The sequence below is a fragment of the Acromyrmex echinatior genome, chromosome 15 (assembly GCF_024713525.1).
Source record: "Acromyrmex echinatior isolate Ae372 chromosome 15, ASM2471352v2, whole genome shotgun sequence".
Classification (NCBI taxonomy): Eukaryota; Metazoa; Arthropoda; class Insecta; order Hymenoptera; family Formicidae; genus Acromyrmex; species Acromyrmex echinatior.
Genome location: NC_141866.1, coordinates 6468530 through 6482469, shown reverse-complemented (window position 1 = coordinate 6482469; position 13940 = coordinate 6468530). Strand labels below are relative to the sequence as shown.

The 13940-nt window shown below is 32.3% G+C and overlaps 2 protein-coding genes across 3 annotated transcripts; one reads left to right on the top strand and one right to left on the bottom strand.

The window, feature by feature from the left end:
- Positions 1-1879: 1879 nt before the first annotated feature.
- LOC105153048 (uncharacterized) lies at positions 1880-4182 on the bottom strand. The gene is made up of 3 exons (XM_011067669.2): positions 4070-4182; positions 3021-3661; positions 1880-2223 (listed from the first exon to the last, which is right to left on the bottom strand). The coding sequence occupies exons 1-3, from the start codon at positions 4104-4106 to the stop codon at positions 2053-2055; spliced, it is 849 nt and encodes a 282-aa protein (XP_011065971.1). The 5' UTR covers positions 4107-4182; the 3' UTR covers positions 1880-2052.
- A 1020-nt stretch (positions 4183-5202) lies between these two features.
- LOC105153037 (transcription factor HES-4-B) lies at positions 5203-13940 on the top strand. Of its 2 annotated transcripts, none has more exons than XM_011067653.2 (5): positions 5203-5530; positions 6461-6555; positions 7905-7994; positions 11005-11277; positions 12354-13940. In XM_011067653.2, exons 2-5 carry the CDS (start codon positions 6484-6486, stop codon positions 12792-12794), a joined length of 876 nt encoding a protein of 291 aa, XP_011065955.1. In that variant the 5' UTR covers positions 5203-5530; positions 6461-6483; the 3' UTR covers positions 12795-13940. The 2 variants fall into 2 exon arrangements, with proteins under 2 accessions (XP_011065955.1, XP_011065956.1); XM_011067654.2 differs by having other exon boundaries at positions 5203-5631.

The following is a 13940-nucleotide window of genomic DNA, read 5'->3' as shown; positions in this document are numbered from 1 at the left end:
TTGCGTGTTGGAACGTATTATTTTTTAAAAGTTCTTTAAAAATGATCCTCATCACAGGGTACCTTCTTTTATTGTCCATTTTCATTCTTAACGTTTAAATTTACCGTACTACTCTCGAATTAGCTATCATCGATATTCCAGACGAAATTCCAGTTCTTTATCTGTCACGATATATCCCGATTAAGAGCAACATTTTTGCACCAGAGGAAACCAGCTGTCTTCGTAATCGCATTAAGATAGCCTTTAGAAAATTAATGAAGAGGTAATCGCTGAGACGAGCTACTTTACAATTTAGGTGTACGATAATTTTAGAGTTGCGAGATGCGATTATAGCGAACTGCTCATTTGGATTCACGCTATCGTCGCAATCACAGAGACGACGTATTACCCTTTACGACATTTTTACCGTACATATGATGTTTACGACTCGGTTACTTGCACTATATATTAATTAGCAGTGCATGTGATGATAAAAAGAACTCTCACTGCCAATGGATGATTTGCCGACGAAGCGGATGGGAACGATTGAGATGTTGTGATTATAGCTCGAAGTTCAAGTTTTATGAAATCTCTCCAATCTCACGTTTAGAGAATGTTTAAAATACGATTATACAAGAATTTGCAAAATTATGTAATTATAAGATGAGCTGTACGATCTCTGTTTTCTTGTGCTATTTTCCTAATCACAACTCGTTCATTGCGCCTTCTCTCTTTATCACTGGACTCGGGAAAGGTTATCAAGTTTTGTCTAAAACCAATCCAGTTTGCAATCGCAAGCTCTTAGTATCTAAACGAAGGAGAAAAACATTGACGAATGTAACACGATCGCGTTCTGCAGAAGCGCCAAACGTGCCATAGCAGTTTCCGCCTCATTATCGACGGATATGTGGTAATGGCATTCTGATTGAACGTTGCTTGCTTTCACTGAACGCGATAGCTCGTGTTACGACGGGCGCATTGCGAACTCGGCACGATCGCTATATTTTGCAAACAAATTCGACCGTTCGACGCGAGCGTGCGCCAACAGACGCGCGTGTAAAATTAGTAATCCAATCCCATTTGCCACGCAGAGCATTAATTATCGTATATACGACGTAACTTAAATAGTAACTACTAACCCAATCTTCATCCGCGATGTATCAGTTGACGAACAAACAAAATCAGAAATAAGATCTACATTGACAGTTAACAGTTTGTGAAACAAGAATGTATATTTAATTATTCAGTAATTAAATTGATATAATAAATATTAATTATTTATTTAATAAATATTAATTAATTTTTTATTTAAGTTTAAAACTTGAACAACTTGAACAAGTTACATCCTTTTCAGTGAATAAACGAGATGCATTCTTAGATACGATGCTAAGAAGAATCAGAGTACTTATGTTGAATATCGCTTCCTTATTAAAGTGACACAACTAAAAAAAATTGAATTTCCTAGAAAAGAGGAAGAATTATTTTTTCGATTGGACAGAAAATTATTGATTCACATAATATCGGCAAAAAGGATATATAATTTTAATATGATCAAACGTCATTTTTGTCATTTTCATTTCACTCTTAAAAAAATCACCCTTGTTGAGTTGAGATAGTTTTAATGAGTTTTAAAAAATTATTCTTTTTGAGTTGACAATTTTTATAATTTTTTATAAAGTTAAATTCACTTTTAATGATCGATAAGGTAAAGGTTTAATTCGTTTTTAATTAACGAGTTTTTAACTCGTTTATGGTAATAACTCAAAAATCACTTTTTTTTTTATTGTGTTCCTTTTGAAGTAAGAGAATATCTAATGATAAGATAAATTTCACAAATCGCTGTAGAAATAATGAAGACAAAAAAAGATCATAATTTTATCAATTGCTATTTAATAATATCTTTGTAATGTTTCAAATATTCAATTTAATCAAATTATTAGTATAGGTAACAAATTCTACAAATGTAAAAAGATTTATTGATGTAAGTTAAACAAAGAATTCATATGTGCCTAGATATCACGCATATAGAATATATATTTTTAAAATTTCATATTTTTACGTAATATGAGAAAATCATAAGTCATCACATAATGATCGGATGGAAATGTTAATTAGATTTATCTCCGTCGTTTCCGAAAACGTGGGTACCCAAGGGGTTGAAATGGGCTTTGATAAATACACATCCATCGTGGTAATTATTTGAAATTTATCACCTTCTGCTTTCATTCCATGTCCATAGTTTGCCTGCAAGATTTATCATAGAAAAAATTAAACTTGTGTGAATAGAGAAGTCAAAATCATTAAGTAATGGTAAAACATGCTAGTTTCCAATAAAAAAAGTTTATAGATTATTATTGATAAATATATATATATATTATATGATTTTATCATTGCGCTATATTGCACTTTTTTATAAATATAAGATTCTTGATCTTACAATCAGTCGGACACACACACACACACACACACACACACACACACACACACACACACACACATATAAATTTTAGTTAAAGAATTAATAAAAGTGTTGAAGCAGAGGATTAAGAAATTAAGAGATCTATTTTATAACTCTCAACGATTGTAATGCTACAGTTAAAATCATTAAAATTGACACGCAATAATTAACTTTTTGTATCTAATAAGAAAAAGATAGAATTGATGAAAAAATACACTGTTAGAAATGTTCTTGAATTTCATTAATTTAATGTACATTGTTAAAAATTTCATGAAATTTAATGTGCTTTTAAGTTACACAATTTGAATTTAATTTCATGACATTTAAATTTAATGTATTTATAACTGAAAGGTATATTTTATGTACATGTACATGAAATTTAATGTATTTTATGAAATTTAATGTATTTTTCATAAAATTTTGTGAAATTTAATGCACACGTTCATTACATTTAAGTAACTGCTATAATTTAGTTATCAGTTAAATCATTCGTTACTTTTAATTTCATTCATAACTACAAGCTTCATTTACAAGTAAAGGAAGCATTTCTAACAGTATAAAGCATAAAGAAAATTATACATACCACTGTCGTTTCATTCAAGGTAGCATTATCTGATATTGTTGAATAATCGCATTTCGTTCTATACTTCATAATATATGTACGTATTAAATTTTCTTGCTTAACGTAATGTGTCAATATTAACGGTCTAATTTCGAAAATGGAATTTGTTTCCTTATTTGCATTCTTTATATATGTTATATCTATATCATAATCAGTTTTACAATTGCCCATTGGTGTCTTTTCATCTGTGATGAATTTCATTGGGACATCTATTTGTATTTTGTCTCTGTAATCTGCTATATTAATACCTAAGCTGAATTGTTGACTGATATGTTTAATAAAATTTTTAATTTCCGAATTGACTGGTGGTATGACTGTTCTCAATAAACCACGATTATTGAACCACATCTGAAACCATTTTTCGACTTTCAATATGTCTGTCTTGACTTTTCCAATGCCCCACGATGAATACTTCACAGTCGTTTCCGATGTGATGTCATGCATAAAACAACAGAGACCACTCAATAAAATGGGCCGACATGCTATTGTAGAAGTTAATTGCGTATGTTCGAAAGGCTCTTTATATATTATTGTGACTTTGCTTACATGATATGAGTATATCATATTACAATTCAATGGTTTTGAAAGATTTACATTAACCGCTAAATAAATAAATAAATATTTAATCAGATACAATATTAAAATATCGTCATTTATACAGAAATTACATTTTACAGAAATTAATCTTTGTAATTCGGCTTTTAAAATTTATATCTTGTTCATTTTTAAATTAGCTAGTAGGATTTTATTTTTTTCTAAAAAGGTATATATATATATATAAAGCATCGTAAATGGACGTTGTCTTACAATTTAAATATTCATGTGTTCGAAAAAAGAATATGTTGAACTTAATAATTCTTTCTTTTCATTTACTTTTTGTTTTATATATATATATATATATATATATATATATATATATATATAAGAGATTATGCACAAACTGATAAATAAGATTTAATAATAAATATATATATAAAGTTGAATTTAAATATTTAAATTTGTTAACTTACTCAGGAAGAACGGTAGAAAGATGTTCGTTAGCATCATGTATTTCCTAATACGTTCACGTCGTTGGTTTCCTTTTATCTGAACTCCTTTATGTGAAGTATATATAGACGTTGTCACATTAATTAGTTGAAAACATGCTCGTCATTTAACCTTTAATTTTTATCTCAATAAATATTTTGATGTTTACAGCGTGATGTAACATTATGCTGTGCGTCATGTCTTTTTTATTAGCATATTTGAAATCTTAGATACGAACTTTCTGTTAAATATTATTTTATATAAAAAGAAATATCGATAATAGAGCGTTAATTGTACATCGTTAAATTAGATCATCATTTAAATATGTATTCACAAAACATATCTACATTTTATAAAGATAAAATTTATTTTACATTTAGAATTAATTAGTAATAAAAAAATATGTTTTTATATAAATAATTTTGAATTATATAATGTAATTTAGTTATTGAATTATATAATTATTAGGTGTTGGAATTAATTCGTAGCGTTTTACAAGTGATGGGAAGTACTTTCATTAATGTATTTTTTAATTCTCATGTGAAATAAATAACATTCTTTCATTAAAAAACGCTACGAATTAATTCCAACACCTAATACATATTTTCATAATTGACGTGTTTAACGTAATTATAATTAATTTAATTAATTATAATTAATTTAAAAAGAGGAATATATGTGTATGTGTATATATATATATATATGTATCTTTTTTACTTATTATATAAAATTACCAATTTTTAATCTTCTATTAAATTTTGTCTTCCAGTCAAAATCTCTCTAGTAACAAAGAACAGCAAGGATCAATCAACATTGATAAATTTTGTTATCTACGAACAATTGATTTACAAGCTTTTTTAAAAGTCTATTATACGAAAGATCGCAATATACGAAAAGAAATTTCGATATAAGAAGGATTTCGTGCGATTCTCATGAGAAAGTTCGACGTAATTGATTTGGCAGTGTCGTTGAAATATGTTGACTTTGAATTATTCTCTCGTGTGCAGCCCTTCGTACTTTTGTCAGCCCATCGGTACGCATGGTTGCGCGCGTGCATTCGTGTGGGTACAACACAACGAAGCATTTGAAGCGACCTTCCTATCCAAAGTAACTTCTCCGGAGGGTTCGTAGCCGGGTGAGGGTAGCCTGTGCTGGAATGGCTGCGGAGAGCATCGAGTCAGTTGGTGTAGAGACTTCACCAAGTGCACCCGCTTGTGTGTCTAATGTCAGCCCGTCCCGATCTGTCAATCTGCTCGACGTGTCGTCGATATAACACGCGTTATCCGATATTTTATCCATTTACATTTCGACACGGGAGATGTAAGATGTCGCGGTGAAACGCCGTAAGGCAAATCGGCTCGTGATATGATCGAACTGTTTGGCGAAAGTCTCGAGGACGATACCGTCTTATGCGATTTCGTTTGTTTGATGGGATAAACAAAGCGGTAGGTTTCAACATTTCATACGCCAGTGTCTCTAGTAATTCTCTTCAAATGACGATTTTTATAATTGTCATCCGCTGTTGGAGTTGCCTATTTTGACAAAGGTATATATATATATATATATATATATATATATACACACACACACACGTATTTTACTTATACATTTTTCTACTTGAAATTCTATCATTTTCTGTATGTTATTTATACACATTTTACTAGAGATTGTTATCTTTCGTATAAAATTAACTTTTTTTTAAACATATAAAAATAATTTTTCATATCTTTGTAGGAAAGTTAACTTTTATACATGACATTTCTCAAATTGCGAAATTTACTATTTTTGTATAGACGAGTATTAATTTTAAAGATGAATATTTTACATGGTTGTCGAAGTATGAAATAAAATTTCCAATGCTGGCTTTCGTCTGTCTGGATCTATTTGATCTACGGCTTTATAAATCATACCAGAATTGATCTGGCACTTGCCTCACATGTTTATTTATTGAATAAATTTGTTAGCTGCTATCGAAACTGCATTTGATTTTCATTATACATTTTACCATCCGGTTTGACTGGCTATATTTAGTTTCGTTGATGATTGTATTTAATTATTGGTAATATATTCAATATTATTTATTCTCACATTATCTATTCTGACTAACCATAGACTGTAAATTAGCTGTAAATTAAAAAAAAAGGATTTTGAACTTAGAAGATATTTAGTAGACTAAATAAGCATCTGCATTTGTATTTTTCAATGTTTCTCTCATGTCATTTATATTTATTATATTATAAATAACCATGTATTTACAACTGTGCTCAGATTTTAATTAGTCCTGTTCTTGTTATTGCGATATTTTACTTTATCATAGAATCTCTTTATGTTATATATCGATTACGCTGCATCGATTGCTCTTCTCTCTTTTGCAGTTCCTACTTTCCTTTCTGGATTTATGTCTTTCCCACCTGCAATGATGTCGTACGATTATCCTCATCCGGTCTCGAGAACGTATCAATACAAGAAGGTATTGCGATCAATATAGTTAAGCATAAACGATAAGCACACATTTTTCTTTTTGTACAACTGTAATGCGAATTAGAAATGTATAGTGGCGGGCAATTAAGTGTGCTATTTAAGTGCTATTTGATATATTTAATATTTAATACGTACGCAAGAGAGATTGTGCGAGTTCACGCAGCTGTTTACTTTTCGAATCAAATCGAAATTCAATTATGAGTTACATTCATGAATTGCCGACGGCATGGCACATAGGCCCGTTTCCACCAATATAGATTAACTTAGTTAAACTTACTTAGTTAAACTAATCTTAGTTCAACTTACTCTTTATCTTTTTCTAATTCTTAGAAAAACTCTGGAAAAAGATGAAGAGTTCGTTAAACCGAGATTAAAATTAAACTATATTGGTAAAAACGGGCCATAGAGATCTATTTTTAGGATTAGAAGCTTTTTAAGATTATGATTGCTTATTGACGTTAATTAGCTTCGTGCTGTGCGATAACATTGATACAGTATCTATAAGTAATATTTAATAATGGCAAGTACACGTAACGTCGATAATATGAGCTAAATTCGAGAAATACGAAGGATACATTGACCGCGTTCAGTAGAACGTTTATTTTGCAACTGTTAGAAACTTTCTTCGCTGAAATGGGACTATTTCTCTAAAAATATAATCCAACTTGCATGAAGAAAACGTCCAATAATTGCAAAATATATGTTCTGTTGGACATGGCTATTGATACATAATAATTGCATTTGTATACGATGATTTCAATTTCATTCACTATTCGATAAATCGATAATCGAGTAGGCGAATACTTGACAAAGTGTTTCATCGCAGGCGACATCAGTAATTGATTGTTTTTTCCTCGACGACTTGGTACCTGATGTCATAAGGCATAAATTCATATTTCTTCTCGTGATTTAATCGCCGAAGAAATCGTAATCGGATAAGAAATGGCACGCAGAATGAATTACCGGTCGCTAATTGAAGTTAAATCATTGCTTTCGGTGTCGCGATGAAACAACAAGAGACTGTGATTCTCGCGCGCGACTCGTCGATGTTCAAGTTACAAATCGAAGATTTCTTGAATTAATGCCGGAGATGCATACGATAAAGCGACGGTGCAGCTCGATTATTACTCTGTCACTTCGGCGTCGCGATTCCCGCCTTCACGCGTCCCGACTACGTCATAAATTAGCAATTTACTTTGTGATGAACGATCGAACACGCGCGTTGAGAGATGCAAAATCGAGGTGCGAAAGATTTCACCGAGCTTGATCGATATGCGAATGCTTGAAGCAGCTGGCGATATGTTGATTAATAAAATATAACGTATGTTCAATAACCAGATAACAAAGCCACTTTTGGAAAGGAAGAGACGAGCGCGAATAAATCGTTGCCTCGACGAGCTCAAGGATCTTATGGTGGATGCACTGGAGGTAGGTGTGCTGACCTTTTTATTCTCGATATAAAACATTTAATATTGTAGTGTTATTGAAACAGCAGCTGCGTAACGTTAAAGTGATCGTAACAAAATACAATTGTAAAATTTTATTCTAACCTGAAAATACTTTTATTAAAGTATCTAAAAATATAGCTATAGATACAGATTTAAAAATAAATTTGACTATACATTTTTACATATTTTAGCAAGATCTTTCCGTACAGGAAGAAAAAGACATTTTTACAAATATTAACCGTATTTAACCGTAGTAACGTCTTTCTTTCTGTTTTAAAATCAATATTATTACTTTGAACAGGTGTTTCGCGAAAGAGTGTTATGAGTTACGCGAGAAACGTGGTTGACTGTAATAATTGTACGCGACTTCACGCGTTTGCAGCTTTTTTGTGAGCAGCAATTAACTTTCACTCCGCGCGCGATCCTTTTTTTTCTCTTTCTTTCACACGATCGAGATAAATTGTTTAACGGCGAGAAAAGGTGGCGACATTTCCGAACGCAAGAATCTTGGTACCGATATACCGTAGCCTGGTTCAGCGAGCACGTGCTATGCTCTCCTTTTTTCTTCCTCCTCGCGAGCCTTCGGAGGAAACGCGTGTTTCTTGCTCGACTCCCACCGACTCTATTTATGATACCGAGTGTTCTCCTCCTCGCACGTCACCGTCCCTGCTGCAATTTTACGGATCGCGCCTAGCAGGAAACGCATTCTCCGGCCGCAACTACGCGTGCAGGCGATTTTGCTTTTAAATATTCTCAGACCGTGGGAACCTGCACCCGGCGAACGAGTGTCAACGAAATGATATTCAGTGTGTAGCCAAGCGGATTGCGTTTACACGCGCTTTACATATACGCGGTATTTAAATATTCTCAATTATCGCCGTCTAATCTCTAATGATAATTGCGTCCCAGCGATACGCTCCGCTTCGTATTTACATTGCACGTTCATGTTAAGTGTTACGCATAACCGCACAATTCTCAATCCACGATAATGCGATTCAGATAAACAACTGAAACATTAAAGAACTTATTTAATTGAACGAACTTAGTTAATGCGAGATAAAGCAGGCTCTGCTCTTAAATTCTCAGATAGCCGCAGAAAATATAATTCTTTGCTGCAAGATAATTATAGAAAGACGCGTGGTTTCTATTCTATGAGAGATTTATGGTATTATTTTTTTCAAAAAAATGTTAAGTACTGCATATTAAGATTTATCTTTAAATATAGTCACACTTAGCATTAAATATATCACTAAAGAAGAAAGTCTCGTAATAATCAAGCCTCGGTGATAATTACTAAAGTTTTGTAAAATTTCAATCAATTTGGTTAATATAACCAAGCAAACTTTACTAAATAATTATTAATAAACTGTTGATTATGATCATTATAATTAGTAATATTTAAATATTCTAAATGTTGCACCAGATACGCTAAACAAAATATTTGCCATTATTTATTTAACTATTGCCAGACTTTCTTTATACTGAAAAAAAGAATTTGATATTATAATATCTATCAAACGTTAAGTAAAATAATTTCAATCAAATATTTAATTAACAAAAATATTTAATTAACAAAATTTTATTTTTCTTTAGTAATTATTATCAAACATGGATGAGTTATATTATTATGTTTAATCGTCTTTTAGATATCTTATGCAACATACATGTTATCGGGGATAATCATTAAATGAAACTCATTAAATATTTATAGAGAATTGAAATATTATTTTTGATTATTATTAATTGAACATTTTGATTGAAATTATTTGGCAGCTATTATCAGATATTTTTTTCGAGGTATTCGGCGAAAATAAGGAAGTTGAGGTCTAAGATTTCCCTGAGTTCGAAAACAACAGGCAAACCGATGGCGCATTAAAGAAGCGCTATTACACATTTCCTGTACATTACGTCTTAAGTGGTACTCGCTACAATGCGCTTCGCTACTGATGGCAATTTGTCGATACCGTCTTACCGCGCGAAACATTCGCCCGCGTGAAACTTACGTTCGCGCGATAATTCGCTGAATCAGCGTGAAAGGCACCGCCGATTTCACCATGCTAATTTTCCAACGGCACATTACCCGGTCCGATCGGCACGTTTCGTACGGCTTAATGCCTGCCGACCGGATGCTATTCTTCTTCTCGCAAAACGTCGTGAACTGGCGAGCGTAAAGCTTCCACGCTTAGGCGCTGTGACCATGATCCTTTAGAGTCGCTCGTCTCCGGTTTTTTTTTCTTTTTTTTTTTTGTAATGAGCAATCGAGTGACGTAAAGTACACCGCCCCGCAGGCGTTAGGAACCGGTAACGATAGCATCTTAATGGCAATCTTTCTCTCTTCTAATATGAAGAACTCGAGTTCCTTTTTGCGGAATCGTTCGTTTTCTCGCGATACTTAGTGCAGATGGCCGATGAGAGACTAGTCTGACAGAAACGGAAGACTTAACTCTGTAGAAGCGCGAAATTGTACGTGCTTACGGTAGACGAGTATTGATGCCGATATAATGTTCATTACACGCTTGGTTGTAATTTAAAACGTGGAAACAGAATTGATGTAAAATTATTAGAATTAATATTCATTATATTCTTTTACGTAATAGTGGCGGCAACTATTTTTTTTTTACCAATATTATATCGCTCATTTGCGACAACGATACACCTAAAAAACAAAGTTTTCCAAAAAGTGAGCTTGAATGTTTTAAATCACTAAAATTTGTAATATTAATTTTGAAATTTAATTTTGGTGTAGTAATTGATTGTAGAGGAACAAAAGTATGTTATTTTAAAGTTCTTTTTTATATTTCTTTTTCTGTAAGCAACTTCAAAATGATAATTTTTAAAGTGTGTTGTTAAGAGCGATATCTTAAGATGCTCAAGTCTTTATTTAACTTCTAATTTGACGGGAAAAATTGAAATATATATTATGAATTTACGAGAAATATATGTGTGTGTATAAGAATTGATGAATCTAATAAAACTGGAATGATTTGTAGACCGAAGGCGAGAACATCAGTAAGCTCGAGAAAGCGGATATCCTCGAGCTGACGGTACGTCATCTACAGAAACTGCAGGCCTCTCGACCCTCCGGATTATCAGTGACAATCGCGAGCGGCGACGAAATTTCGGCGGAAAGCCGCTGGCAATCCGGCTTCGGGCATTGCGCAGCGGAAGCTTACAGATTTCTCTCGTCGCTTCCAGGTGAAGCCGCAGAGAGGCTGGCAAGACATCTCGCAGCTGGTCTCCAAACGGGCCAAACAAATTCACCGGTAATTATCGTTTTCGATCTGTAGGTAATTAATGGATGGCACGGCACGAGGGAAAGCGACCAGGATAAACGAGGTGATCTGTGGTCGAGCAAAGAATATCAATTACATACATATTTTTCGCCGATCGCGTCTCATAAATTCATAATACATTAATTCGTAGTTAAATCCGGCGCGTCACTACATGTACTGTTCGCAAAAAAAAAAAAAAAAAAAAAAAAAGAAATGACTTTTAATTGAAGCATTTCACTTTTCGGTGAAATATTACATCGTTTCGTTTACGGTATAATTCGGTTTGCCAACGCTAATTATTGTTGTTAAAGAGATACGAAGTACGTGCCTCGTATGACAAGTGTACATCGAATTCGCGTGGTCGTACAATAGATTTGTGCGAGGGAGTTGCAACCTATAATTTACCGCAATTATATTTAATACATATACTTCATTGCCAACACTGGTAACTAATGATTAAAATGTGAAAATTATGCGGACAGTAATATTCACAATCTGAAAAAATTTAGGTGTCGCGTATTTATATGAACCGTTATATAGTTAATTACGTACAGTAGGGTGTCTTCTGTTAGAGCCATGACACACAAAAATACTTAAGCAGTAAGATTAAGGAAATTAACATATTGGATTTACTACAACTTACTGCTTGAGTTTTATCGTGTGTCATAACTCTTGGTATTCTCATGTTTTATGATTATCCTTTAATGCATAATTTGCTGAAAGTTTGCCAAATAAATTAAAAATTTTATTTTATAAGAAATAAAGAAATTAATAAGAAATAAAGAAATTGATATTCAGTACAATATATTGCATCTGTTTCTTACAAGTTTTTTTATAAGAAATTAATATATTGTACAAAATATTAATATAATATTTCTTATAAAAAAAATTTATAAAAAGTAAGTAAATGTAGTCACGTCTGACGTTACGTTTCACGAAGTTGTGCCCAAAAATGGCGAAAAGAGTATTATCGCAATCGAGTCGCAGAAATAGCACGAGTGTTAAGATTTATGATCGCGAAGTGTTAATGACCGCCGTAATGACGACAAAAAATGTGTTCTTCTCAGTCGAAAGCCAACCTGTTATCGCCTACCCTGGCCAATCTGGATCGCATCGCTAACGTCGTGGTACCTTGTCCCGTCGGCACCTCCGGCGAAATTGACTCGGCGATACTCTCCACGAACACATCGCCGATAAGATCCACGCCTTACACCGATAAAACTGTTGCCGGGATCCACGACGCGGGCGCGTCGACAACCGCCTCCTCCACGCCTCGATGTCGGACCTCAGTATCGCTCGTTAACGACGATGAGAAATTAACAGTAAATTACAGTGCCAAACTGAGGAGTCTGAGAGACCGGCGACCGCCGATGACGACAACGACAACAACAACGATAACGACGACGAGGAATAAAACGAATGACCCGCATAATATTAACGTCGACGACGATGAAGAAATCGACGTAGAACGCGTGGATGATCGCGATCCGATGTGGAGACCATGGTAGCGTGCGAAAACATTTATTATAATAAAAGATCGATCATGCATTCCTTATAGATTGTCTATGAACATTTTTTTTTATCTATAATTGCTTTGGCATATTAGGAAAAGCCGATTTTAATCTTAATAAAAATATTGAGGCATCAAATGTGGGTCCTCTGATAATAAAAAACATGGGATACGAAATTTATTCTTTACTGTTTACAGGTTTATATAATTTAAAAAGATTAATTTCAAATTGGCAAATCTCAATTATATCATAAATAGTATTATATTGTGTAAAATATTTTTCTTAACAAATTACAGAGTTGAGTTATCACAAATAATGAAGAATATGAAGTTATCAGAAGGACGTATACGTCGCATATCATAACAGAAAATAGTAGAGTTTTTATTCAAGACTAAAAGATTTAAAAGATTGTTTAAATGATAATTCCTTTAAATATTAATTTTTTATTTTTAAATATCTATTATTTTTGATAATTTTTGTGAAAATGTGTTATTTGTAGTAAAGTAAGGGTGAGAAACAAGATATATATAATTTTAATGTATTGTAGTTTACAAAGTTTGTTCAATATCATCTTTATATTAAATGTTGATTGCAATATCTTACCTAAATCAATAGACATTGATAAAGAAATCATCAATATAATAATTTTACGTAATATTACGTTAAACTGTGTTACTTTGGTACTTGGCTTTAAATCGATAGATAATAGTTTATCTTTAGATAATTCTGATTTTTACTTACGATATGTTACTTGTGATATGTTAAAGAGCGATTTTTTTTTATTGTTCGAGTATTTCAAGATGATTAATATTAGCATTTTCACGTATTTTATTATTTCAAAGAATTAAAAAATATACTTTAATTTGATTATAATTCATTACTATATATCTTGTTGTAAGAGTTTTTCATTTAAGACATGTATATCTTTATTCCATAAAAAGAGCATTATAATTAATTTTATAGCTTATAGTTTATTCGTATATGATTATTTTAAAGAAACATATTGTCGTACATTTATTTATGTTAACGTACACGTTGCTGTTAACAAATATACTTCGTGCGTGATTAATCTGTGATAGCGATAAGAAATCCAATATTTGGTACTATGACTCGAAAGATTTTTAATAAAACTTTTATGCTTAA